This window comes from Gorilla gorilla, chromosome 7, assembly GCF_029281585.2.
Source record: "Gorilla gorilla gorilla isolate KB3781 chromosome 7, NHGRI_mGorGor1-v2.1_pri, whole genome shotgun sequence".
Taxonomy (NCBI): Eukaryota; Metazoa; Chordata; class Mammalia; order Primates; family Hominidae; genus Gorilla; species Gorilla gorilla.
Window position 1 is genome coordinate 126,282,847 of NC_073231.2, and position 13,402 is coordinate 126,296,248.

Here is a 13,402-nt window from a genome sequence, read left to right on the forward strand (position 1 = left end):
TTTATAAGAAAACTATTTTAATAAATTGTTTCTGGAAACTATGCTGTTCATTAGTGTTTTCAAAATTAAGTAGTAATCTACGCTTTTTGAAATGCTATTCTCTTAAATGGTCAACTACCATTATATCATAAAAAGTTCTACTTCTTGGAAAAATTTATTGGCATAAGTATATTTCTATCTGAATTGTAAGTTATTAATTCACTCACTCATTATGGGGTATTTATTACTACTTGATTTAACAAAGAAATAGAAACAAGCCAGACTATTTCATGTTCCTTACCAAATTAGATAAACCGTATAAACTACGGGTTAGGTCTGGGGAAAATGTTGGTAGTCCATTTGGTTCTGAATTAAGTTCATACTCTAGACAGCCAGTAATCATGTTTCTTCTTAGCAGTTTGTAAAGGTCTCTAAGTGCTACATATTGGCTCTAAGTAATATAATATTTCATTGTGTTCAGATCGATTATTCTTTATAAAATGAAAAAAGTGGCAATTACAAAATATACATTGAATAGTACTGGAGGCAGCTTAGCTTCCAGATACCCTAGATGCAGGTATGGAATCTAGGTTTTGTCAGTGACTCCCAGTGTAATATCAGGCAACTCATTTTACCTCTCTGCATATAATTTTACTCATATGAATAAATAATGCTATCTACCTCAAAAGATTTCTGGGTCAAATGAAAAAATATTTGTGAAAGGGATTGGGAAATTTAAAACAAAAACAATAAATATATAGATGTAAGGTTCTATTTTCCTAAATAGATGAAGTCCAAACGATTTTCAAGAAAGGGGGAAGAAATTGGAAAGTCAGTGTGGAATCTGCAAAAAACCTTAAGATTACCTAAAGGTGATTTTTTCCATATGATCCCTTCAATAAAATTTGAAAATATTTTAAAGATGATTTAAGAAAACACATTTTAGGAATAAAATTTATCAAAGTTAGAAGTTTGCTGAGAAAGATGGGTAGTTTTAAAATTGATATTCTCTTTTTTCATGGAATTTCAGTTTTAGAAAAAGAAATGCCTGTCTAGACTTCTATTCCTGCATTCTTTCTCTCCATGGAAAAAAATATTTTACAATTTCTATGCTGAAAGATGATCTTTCTAGTTTGAAAATTGAGATGGCAAATTCTAAAACATACCATTTACAATATATTTCAGAAGTCTGGACTTTATTCTGACATATTTGGAAAGCTAATGTAAAATTTTGAGTGGAGGATGACTTGAGTAACGCAACACTCAACTGATTTTTACTAGTAAGAAAATAACTCATTCTTTCCTCCAATATGTGATGGAGTAAGAGAACATTTGTTTTAAATGCTAGCCAAGGGTTTTTCATTGAAATTAATTCAATAAACACGTAAATGTGTATCATGCTGGAACTGGGGACACACAGATAAATATGACAATATCCTGTCCTATTTAAAATTGAACAATTCTGTTGATACAACTAGTCGTTAAGTTGTATCTCTAACTCATGCCAGTGTATTTTAGATGACTAAAGACTTAGATTTGAAAATTCAAGGTGCACACACACCCAATTCAACCAACCCCTAAAAAATTAGAAGTAAATGTTTATGAAAATCTGAACAAGAAAGAATTTCTGAGACTGGAAAACAGAAGAAATTACAAAGGAAAAGGCATGTAATAATATAAAATTAAATAACTACAGTAAATGACATAAAAATTTTGTTAAAAGTAAAAAACAAAAGTGGATTAATAATCTTAATAGATAAAATGTTCATAGAAAGTGATAAAGTAACACTGAAACTTCATTATTAAGTAAATGTAAATATTCAGCTGCATATCAAAAGACAACAGCCTTATTTTTAAAGATAATACTGTGCCTGCACAGATTTGGGATAACAAACATTTGTATGCTCTTCTATGGATTAGAAAACTCATGATTGAAAATACCTATCAAAAGACCTATAAATGATCATTCCTTTGATATCAAAACACATTACACTTCCAGGGATTTATTTTAAATAATCATACATATATGAAAAAAATCAATGGACAAAGACGTCACAGGATACAAAATCAATGTGCAAAAATCACTAGCAAAAAGTCACTAACATTCCTAGACACCAGCAACAGTCAAGCGGAGAGTCAAATCAGGAATGTACTCCCATTCACAACTGCCACAAAAAGAATAAAATACTTAGGAATACAGCTAATTAGGGAGGTGAAAGATCTCTATAAGGAGAACTACAAACTACTGCCCAAAGAAACCAGAGATGAAGGCTGGGTATGATGGCTCATGCCTGTAATCCCAGTACTGTGGAAGGCTGAGGTGTGAGGACTGCTTGAGCCCACAAGTTCAAGACCAGCCTGGGCAACACAGTGAGCCCCCATCTCAAAAGAAAAAAAACTTTAACTTAATAATAAAAAGCAATCAGAGATGACACAAACAAACGGAAAAACACTCCATGCTCATGGACAGGAAGAATCGGTATTGTTAAAATGGCCATACTGCCCAAAGCAATTTATAGATTCAATGCTATTCCTATTAAACTACCACTGAGATTCTTCACAGAACTAGAAAAAAAGTTTCAAAATTCATATGAAACCAAAAAAGAGCCTGAATAGCCAAGGCGATCCTAAACAAAAAGAACAAAGCTGGAGGCATCACGCTACCCAGCTTCAAACTATACTACAGGGCTACAGTAACCAAAACAGCATGGTACTGATTAAAAAAAAAAAAAAAAAACCAGACACATACACCAGTGGAAAAAAACCCAGAAATAAGACCACACACCTACAACTATTTGATCTCCGACAAACCTGGCCAAAAAAGCAATGGAGAAAGGATTCCCTGTTCAATAAATGGTGCTGGGAGAACTGGCTAGCCATATGCAGAAGATTGAAACTGGACCCCTTCCTTATACCACATACAAAAATTAACTCAGGATGGATTCCAGACTTAACTGTAAAACCCAAAACTATAAAAACCCTGGAAGACAACCTAGGCAATACCATTAAGAACACAGGCATGGGCAAAGATTTCATGACAAAGATGCAAACTGCAATTGCAACAAAAGCATAAATTGACAGACGGGATGTAATTAAAGAGCTTCTGCACAACAAAAGAAACTAACAGAATAAACAGACACCTACAGAATGGGAGAAAATTTTTGCAAACTATGCATCTGACAAAGGTCTAATATCCAGCATCATAAGGAACTTAAATTTACAAGAAGAAAAAACAAACCCCATTAAAAAGTGGGCAAAGGACAGGAACATACCCTTTTCAAAAGAAGACATACATATGGCCAACAATCATGAAAAAAAGCTCAAAATCACTGATCATTAGAGAAATGCAAATCAAAACCACAATGAGATGCCATCTCACACCAGTGAGAATGGCTACTATTAAAAAGTCAAAAAATAACAGATGCTGGCAAGGCTGTAGAGAAAAAGGAATGCTTTTACACTGTTGGTGGGAATTTTACACTGTTGGTGGGAGTGTTCAACCACTGTGGAAGACAGTGTGGCGATTCCTCAAAGTCCTACAGACAGAAATACCATTTGACCCAGCAATCCCATTCCTGGGTACATACCCTAAGAAATATAAATTGTTCTATTATGAAGACACATCCACATGTGTGTTCACTGCAGCACTATTCATTATAGTAAAGACATGGAATTAACCTACATGCCCATCAAAGGTAGACTGGATAAAGAAAATGTAGTACATATATACCATGAAATACTACATAGCCATAAAAAAAAGAACAAGATCATGTCCTTTGCAGCAACATGGATGCAGCTGGAGGCCATTATTCTAAGCAAACTAACACAAGAACAGAAAACCAAATACTGCATATTCTCACTTATAAGTGGAAGCTCAATGATGAGAACACAAGTACACATAGGGGGGAACAACACACACTGAGGCCTATTGGAGGGTGGAGGGTGGGAGTAGAGAGAGGAAAATAACTAATGGGTACTGGGCTTAATACCTGGGTGATGAAATAACCTGTACAACAAACCCCCATGATACAAGTTTACTTATGTAACAAACCTGCACATGTAACTGAACTTAAAAGTTAAAAAAAAAAAAAAACAAGAATTGAAAAAAAAGATGTTTATCAGCCCTTTATAAAAGCCAAAATTTTCATTTCAAAACACAGAACAATGATCAAGTACCGTAAATCATTTTGTGCACTACTACTTAGTAACCAAAAATAATACTTACAAAAAGGTTCTCTGAGAATTTTCTATTAAGTGAAAAAGGATATAACCTTGTATATACAGTTATCCCTCTCCATCTGTGGAGGACTAGTTCCAGGACCTCCTGAGCATACCAAATTCCAGGGATGTTCATATCCCTGATATAAAATGGCATAGTAATTGCATATAACCTACACACATCCTCTTGTATACTTCAAATCATCTCTAGATTACTTATAATACCCAATATAATGTAAATGCTATGTAAATAGTTGTTATACTATATTGTTTAGGGAATAATGACAAGAAAAACGTCTGTACATGTTCAGTATTGACACAATTAAAAACAAAAAAATTACACGCCATGTGCAGTGGCTCACGCCTGTAATCACAGCACTTTGGGAGGCCAAGGCAGGCAGATGACCTGATGTCAGGAGTTCAAGACCAGTCTGGCCAACATGGAGAAACCCTGTCCCTACTAAAAATACAAAAATTAGCTGGGCATGGTGGTGCACACCTGTAGTCCCAGCTACTCAGGAGGCTGAGGCAGAAGAATTGCTTGAACCTGGGAGGCAGAGGTTGCAGTGAGCCAAGATCGTACCACTGCACTCCAGCCAGGATGACAGAGCAAGACTCCATCTCAAAAAACAAAACAAAATGAAAATTTTACATTTCCACAATGTGGAATCCATAGATATGGAGGGCTGACTGTATATTAAAATGGTAAGTCATGGGATCAGGAGTGAATTTTAATTCCCTCTTTAAACTTCTCTATATTTTCTAAAATTAGTATGTCCTAAAAATTTTACAACCAGCAAGCTAAATTTTGAATATGCAATTGTAATATAGTGTTATGAGCATAATAAAGTAGTATGTCCAAAGTGTAAGTGAAGAGTCAACAGAAACAAAAAGCAATCGACTCTTTGAGTGATGAGGAAATAGCAAAGGTATCCCAGAAAATGTGACATCTGAGTCAATTTTTAATGGATAAATAGGAGAATTCCTCACTGTCAGGGGAACAACACATGCAAAGGCAGAAAGGAATGAAATAGCAATATGTTGTCTAAGAAGAACTATGAAGCGGCAGTGGGAACTGGTTTCCAATGACTTGTAAAGGAGTTTGAATTTTCATCTATCAGTGAGAAAGCACTACTGACAGGGACACTACCAGCTGACGTACACATTATGGTAGCTGTTCACTACTGGCTGTGCTGTCGTTTTCTTTCATTTGCAGTAATACTACATATTATTGCTATAGTAATTACCATAGCATTTTGTGTCAATACTTCCCTTTATGCTGTTATCACGTTATGTTATTCTGATTTTTAATATTTCTTTCCCAATTACCTCTCAATTTTGTAGAACTTGGTTTATACATAGAGATCTGCCAATAGCTGAAATTACTAAAGACGGATGTAAATTCAGTTTTGTTAAATTACATAAAGATTTCATGAATGTATTTTAAGGGAAGGAATGGGCAAAGGCTGGCTCAAGGAAGCAAAACAGTTGTTCCAAATATTTAAGATGCACCTGGGGCAAGAGATGAAAAGTAACAAATGGGAACATCAAAGGCGAAGATGCAGTTGGAAATAAAATAGTGATTTTGATCAAGAATAAAAGATAACATTTCTAACCATAACTTGAGTAACAGTATAGAAAGTACACTTAATTAAATGTGCACATGACCTGAAGCTATGGGTTAACTAATACATGAGATGATAAAATCAGGATCTTAAAAGGCTGGAGACAAAACTTAACATGGAGTAAACTTAAGGTCTTGCAATTGAATTAAATTACAACTGAAGCACACAGGAAGGAGAAGACATGATTCAACAGGAATATACCTGAAAAAGACTTAAGAGTTTTAGCTGACAGTAAACTCAAATACAGAAATACTATGGCCTTGAAGAAAAGTTCTATTGCAACAGAAGATTGCCTAACTGAAAAATGGAGGAGAGTCACGTATTTGGAAACCAGCAGAACACACCCAGGTGAGTGTATTTACTTAAGAGAGATACTGACAAACAAGATTTTATCTAGAGAAGAGTGACCATTCCTTAAACATCTTGTTAACTTTCAGATGGTTTGGGATGGTTCTGAAAACAGCAGTAAGATGAATTACAGGAAGCAGAAATACAAAGTAAAAGAGTGACTAAAACATGAGAATAATCTTGTTCACAGGTTATATGAAACACTTGTAGGATAAACAAATACTGTCAGGTAATAGCTATATTTGGTATAGTTGTGTGGTTTTTAAAAATTGAGTAAATTATATACATGGCATGAGTAAAATTAGTAATAAATGCCGATTTTTAAAAATATCTTTTTTCTTTTAAGTAAGAACAACTGTATTCTTAAACTAATATATTTTAACTACCTAATTTCCCTGACAATGGCATTATCTTACCCAGTATGCGAAGAGTATACTTTTTGTTCCCATTTGTTTCCAGAAAATGCAATGTGTCTTGTGTTCATTATAACAACATGATCCCCACAGTCACCTACATTTTAAAAAGAAACAAGATTTTGTAAGAAAAATAAAAACCTTAAAAAAAAGTGGCCTTGGTTATTTATAAAGCTTATCAAAGTTCAAACAACATATTAAAAAATAAATAGCAAGTCACAGTGCAACACCAAAAATCCTTGAATAGATTTCTGTTACTTTTTAATATAACATCTAAGTATAGAAAGAGTTGGCTGGCCATTTGGAAAATCTCAACACTGCAAAGTAAAAGAAATTTAATAAGGTTGCCAATAACAACAATACATCTTTTAAAGGCAAATTACTGTTATTCTTATGACTTTTCCCATTAATAATTACACTTCAGTAAAAATGTTTGTATTAAGTGCCTTTAAATGTCTGATACAAAATTTCCCTGAAAAATAGCCAAGAAAATGAAAACAGTACGTATATAGATATAAAAAAGTATGTTTTACCTACAGGTAAATTGAAAACATATGTAAAACATTACAATTATTATTTTTTGCAAATTTAGAGAATAGACTGCTTTGATCTTATTAACTACCATGGAAAGGTTTCTTTCCAACTATGTTTATAGTAAATTTAAACTGCTACTCTCAACTATGACTACACAAACATATTTGACAGGACAGATGACCTGAAAATCGAAATATGTGTATCTGCATTCATTTTCTATCCCTAAGTTTGGCTGTTCATCTAAAAACAAACTAAAAAGTTAACATGTACATTTTCAAATAACTGACTATACATAACAAAATCAAGTAATTGGAAACATTTATAAAATACCTATTTTACTAATAGAAAAAACAAACCAAGATATTCTAGAAGCTCAAGAAAAAATACTAAAAATAAGAAATACAAGTACAATATATATGAAAACTAAAGATTATAAGATTCTATGCAGAGCTCTAAATTTGAATGGCAGAATTTTCACAGACGTTCATAGTCTATATAGGATAAGAATAAAGAAAAGAAGATAAAGCAAGTGGGTTTTCATCACTAGAGTGAAAGGAAATTCAGAGGTATGAATGAAAGACCTGGGAAGCTTGCTGTTATAAGATGGAAAAGAATAGTCTGACAATGTTTAATTAAATGATTGAAGTTCCTAAAAGTGACATCCTGTTGGCTACTGAGGCAGTTGGGCAAATGCAGCAGAACAGCAAATAAAGAAGGTGAGAAGATAACCAGACAACCTCAAAAAACACTAAAATTACTTTAGCTCACATTCAGACATTTACAGCAGAAGAAGATTAAGTGATTTGCAAAGGCTCACACGCTAAGTTACCTAACATCCCGTGTAGGCTCTTTCCATAACATCTATTTGGAGGAAAAAATGGAATCTTTAAACTTTCCATTAAAACTGAATTTATTTTTAAATTGTTAAGTTTTAAATATAGGTAAAGCATCTTGAGCCACTCAAAAAATATCTACAGAGAGCAAAAAAGATCTTCCAAGGGGCATTAGACAGATTGCCGCAAAGCAACTGAAAATCATATTCTTTCAGTTCTAAGGTATCACATCTAATCTGGGAAAAATTGTTCTTCCTCAATAATATATGCCAAATCTCTAGTAAATTCATTCTAAGAAGCATTTCTCTACTAACTCTAAACAAAAACTAACCAGCAATTAAATACACGCTTTTAACTGTATTTCATGAACACTAAAGTCAGTATTACTGTAAGACTGTAACCCTGGATATAGCACAGTTGTTTCTGTCTAAATTTCTATTAAGTTAAATACATATAGTTTCATTTTATAATTTTTAATTTAAAACTGCACATTTAATATATATGTACCAAATGTAAATAAATCATAGCTCTAGTGCTTGATCAAGAGATGTTCTGAAGAGAAATTAAGTTGAAAAATAGTAAGCAATTTTTAGAAATAGGAATTGTGAGTTTATTTACAAAAATTCTAACCTTAAACTTCTAACTTTATCTGACTCCTCAGTATAATACTAGGTGCTCAATTAAATGGCCAAATAAATTCAAACTAATTCAGACAAAGTGAAAACTCAACAGCTTCATGTCAGGAAACCTAAGGTCTCAGATAGGTTACACCATCAGGGGCACCTCTTAGTCCTACACCGCCTCAATGTTTTGGCCAACCTTCTCCCTTAAGCCAGAACGAAGTCATAATTTTTCCTCAAAATTGCCTGGGAGGAAAGGAAGTAATAATTATTCAACATCTTCTACATGCAAAGCACTGAGCTAGGCATTTTATACTCACTTTTAACACTTAAAGTCTCACAACTATCTTATTAGGTAAAGCCAACGTACTCCCTCTGCCTGCTACCACTTTTACTATTTAATAATGTTTACTGAGAAAACAGAGTCAGAGGTTCAACTCAGCTAAAATTATATGGCTAATAAGTGGTAAAGTTAAGTTTCAAATACAACTCTAGTAAAACTTCAAAGGCAGATCTTACCATTTCTATCACAACCAGATGGCAAAAAGTGGTAGTTAAAATGCCATAAGGAGACGATATCATTCACTAATTGATCACATATTCTTTTCTGCTAAATTCTAAGATCTCAGAAGTCCTTCTCAGCAAACTGCTCACAGGTTACAGTTATTTGCCATCTTTGTACTTCCCCATGTACCAACTCCTTGGTTAGGGATTCAAGGAGACCTAGAGTATAGGATAACTTTTTGTAGCCTTATTTACCAGTTTTTCCAACACTACTGTCTGTGCCAGGTAAGCCATGCTATTTAGGTCGGTGCAAAAGTATTTGCAGTTTTTGCCACTGAAATGGCAAACTCTACTTTGTTCTAGCATTTGTATAATTTTTTTAGTCCTAGATCCTTGCTGCAGACTCTTAATTATAGATCCCTCACATAGAGTTATCAGATACAATAAGTGTTTACAAAAATCCCTAGTGTTCATTTTTAACTATGTTTGAGATATTCAGATTCCATACAAGGGCAGATTCAGATAGAGACACCAATTCAGCTTGCTGGGAGTCTCCAGCTCTTTTAAAATTTGCTTTATAATCCTTTTCCATTGATGAACAAATCCACTTGCTATGTATTACATACTTACTAATGCCATGTACCATTCTTGATGCTGGGAATACAGCAATGAATGTAACTGAAAAACCTCTATTTTTTTAAACTTTTATTTTAGGTTCAGGGATAAATGTATAGGTGTGTTATATAGGTAAATTGCATGTCATGGGGGTTGAATATACAGATTATTTTGTCACCCAGGCAATAAGCATAGTACACAATAGGTAGTTTTTTGATCCTCACCCTCCTCCCACCCTCCACCCTCAAGTAGTTGTCTGTTGTTCCCTTCATGCCCAGGAGTAGCCAATGTTTAACTCCCACTTATAAGTGAGAACATGCAGTATTTGGTTTTCTGTTCCTGTGTTAGTTTACTTAGGATTATGGCCTCCAGCTCCATCCATGTTGCTGCAAAGGACATGATCTCATTTTTTAATGACTCTACAGTATTCTATGGTGTATATGTACCACATTTTCTTTATGCAGTCTACCACTGATGGGCACTCAGGTTGATGCCGTATCTTTGCTATTATGAACAGTGCTAAAATGAACATATGTGTATGCTTTAAGTTCTTTCAGAAATCACCAAATTGCTTTCCAGAATGACTGAACTAATTTGCACTCCCACCAGCAGTGTATAAGCATGCCCTTTTCTCCTCAGCCTTACCAATGTCTATTATTTTTTGACCTTTTAATGATAGCCATTCTGACTGGTGTGAGATGGTACCTCACTGTGGTTTTGACTCACACTTCTCTAATCATTAGCGATATGGGCATCTTTTCATTTGCTTGTTGACTGTATGTATGTCTTCTTTTGAAGTGTCTCTTTATGTATGTCCTTCGCCCACTTTTTTATAGGGTTGTTTTTTGCTTGTAAATTTGTTTAAGTTCCTTACAGAGAAATTCTTGTTAATCAATCTTATGCTCTAGTTGAAAAGCCAGACAATAAACAAACAAATAAATGAATATGCAATATGCCAGGAGCTGATGAACATGGGAAGATAAAGAGTAATAGGGTGAAGCGATTAATTGGTACAGGTTTTTCATGAACTTAATTTTCATTTCTCTGGGATAATGTCCAAGAGAAATGAAACTGCTGTGCTATATATAGTAAGCTCATGTTTAGTTTTAGAAGAAACTGCCATATTCTTTTCCAGAGTTGCTGTACCATGTTACATTTCTACCAGCAATGCATGAGTAATCCAGTTTCTATGCATCCTCATCAGCATTTGTTGTCACTATTTTTTATTTTAGTTATTTTGATAGTTGTGTAGTATTATCTCACTGCGGTTTTAATTTCCATTTCCCTAATGGCTACTTATATTGAACATCTTTTCATGTACTTATCTGCCATCTGTTCATGTATTCTGCCCATAGCCTAATTAGATTGTTTGTTTTTTTACTGTTGAGTTTTGAAAGTTCTTTATAGTTTAGATATGTCTTTTGTTGATGATGTGGTTTGCAAATATTTTCTTCCAGTCTGTAGCTTGTTTTTTTCCCCTTTATAGGGTTGAATCCTTCCTTATAAGCTGTTTGCTTTAGCATAGTGGTTTTTAAAGTGCAGGTGATTCAGTCTTAGGCTTCTAAAAGGTGACTCAAGGCACAAGGATCCAGGTTCTTTTTCCTTCAACTAGGACAGTACTGCTTTTATTTATTGGGTTTCCTTGAAGATTTAGTTTGAGAAATGTTTGAAAAATAGCTATTCTGAATTAGTGATAAACAACAAAGTTTGGCTTTGGCCTTTATGTTTGTTTCTAAGTTTGGAAGGACAAATGTCCAAATGGCTACTTCAGTGTTATTTTTGGCATCCCTGAATTTGTGCACAGCCAAGGTGATGAATGATCAGATAGGTTACCATAAAATCTGCTGAATGTATAGATACTGTAACATGCAACAAGGCATATTGTTTAATTTATTGACAATATCGATATAGTCACTTCCAAAGGAGATACGTATTCTAGATATAGCCTGAAGCAAAAATCTCCTTCAGTGCTTTGTAGGATGATATTCTAGGAGTGAGGTGAAGTATAAATGTACAATTTAGATTGCAAAATTAAAATGCTGTGATATTAACATTTGAAATACATTTCTACATTTAACTGAATAGTAAGAGAAAAATGTTAGCTAAGCAACTTTAAGAACAGCATCACAAACTTACAAGGCAGAATACTAGAGTAGATTTAGATCATAAATCTGATCTCTGTTGAATTGTTTGGTATGTTAGCATTCATAGCATTAATTTTTATAAACTGAGTGCAACTTTTGTTTCATTCAATGCAGAACAGAAATATTTTAACATAATCTAATTTTAGCAAAGCTAAAGAAAGGTTTTCCTCTGCTTCCTTTAAATACTCCTATAGTCCTCCTTAATGAATTAATCAGTTGGCAGTGAAAGGAGTAGAATCCTCATAAAGAATAAGTCATACTCCACTAATCACCATATATAACCTATTTTTTGATTTATCAGAAACATGTTCAAAAAGTTCTCAAGTCCCAAATTCAAGAGGGCAGCTCTAATTAGAAGGAGGGATTCCTTTACCAGTTCCACATCCTTTCTACCTTAACCCACATTTTCCATAAAAAATAACCTTATAATGAAAAGTCAGTTTCCACAACACTTCACAGACATCCATTTGACAAATAAGGTAGTTCAAATATTGTATACATTATGTTCAGATACATTATTTGTTAATTTTTACAACCATTCCTAGAACAATGATCATCATTTGTAATATTATTTTTCTGGGAAACTGTAGGTCAATTTTCAAAAAAAATATGTTTATAGTGATTATAAGCCCATAATATCTGCTCAATAAATGCTTATTAAACCACTAAATGTTAGAATGAACTCTTAAAACACAACATATTTATAAATTGAAAATTGTTTGCAATTTAAGTTTTGATTTTAGTGACATCTTCTGGACACGAGAAGTTTTGCTAATATGTTACATATTAAATACACTGAAACATGCCCAGGCAAGGTGGCTCACATCTGTAATTCCAGTACTTTGTGAGGCTGAGGTGAGTGGATCCCTTGAGCTCAGGAGTAAGACCAGCTTGTGCAACATTGTGAAACCATGTCTCTACGAAAACTACAAGAAACTTAGCTGGGTATGATGGTACACGCCTATAGTCCCAGCTACCTGGGAGGCTCAGAAGGTGGAGGCTGCAGTGAGCTGTGATGGCTCCATTGCACTGCAGCCTGGATGGCAGAGTAAGACCCTGTCTCAAAACACATAGTGAAACAAAAATGCAATTCAGTCTTTAAAAAGTAAGTTTCTACTTTCACAGAAACCTAATAGGCAGCCACAACAGCTCTTCTGGTATCCTAGCCGAATGCCTATTCATCCATATCTAAGGTATGCTTTTGCAATGATGACCTGGTTATAAGGAAGCAGAACTTTGAGTGGACAGTTAGTGCTATATTTGGAGATGGAAATTAGGTGACTGCTACTAATTGCATTTTTCCTCAAATTTTGTATTATTTGCATTTCTGCAAAGACAACCTAAGAGATCTCATTTATTATCTGCTGATACCATTGCTAAGGAAAAAAGCAGCAGGAAAACTCAGTACAAGTGGTTAAGAATCACCAGACTGAAGTGGAATGGGGAATTTCCTACATAAGAAACAGGTGCCTAAGTTCTAGTCCCAGTTCTACTATAATATAGCTGAATAGCAATGAAATCCTGATTTTAGTTTACTCGACTGTCAATGAAGAGATGAGGTGGTTAAAC

The 13,402-nt window shown here is 34.0% G+C and overlaps 1 protein-coding gene across 1 annotated transcript in view; it reads right to left on the bottom strand.

Annotated features, from left to right (window-relative positions):
• The window catches only part of MRPL13 (mitochondrial ribosomal protein L13), a 49,868-nt gene that overhangs the window by 29,594 nt on the left and 6,872 nt on the right, over window positions 1-13,402 (bottom strand). Inside the window, exon 3 of the mRNA XM_031013747.3 lies at window positions 6,587-6,680. Within this exon, the coding sequence (XP_030869607.1) occupies window positions 6,587-6,680 (94 nt within the window). The remainder of the gene's footprint in view (window positions 1-6,586; window positions 6,681-13,402) is intronic.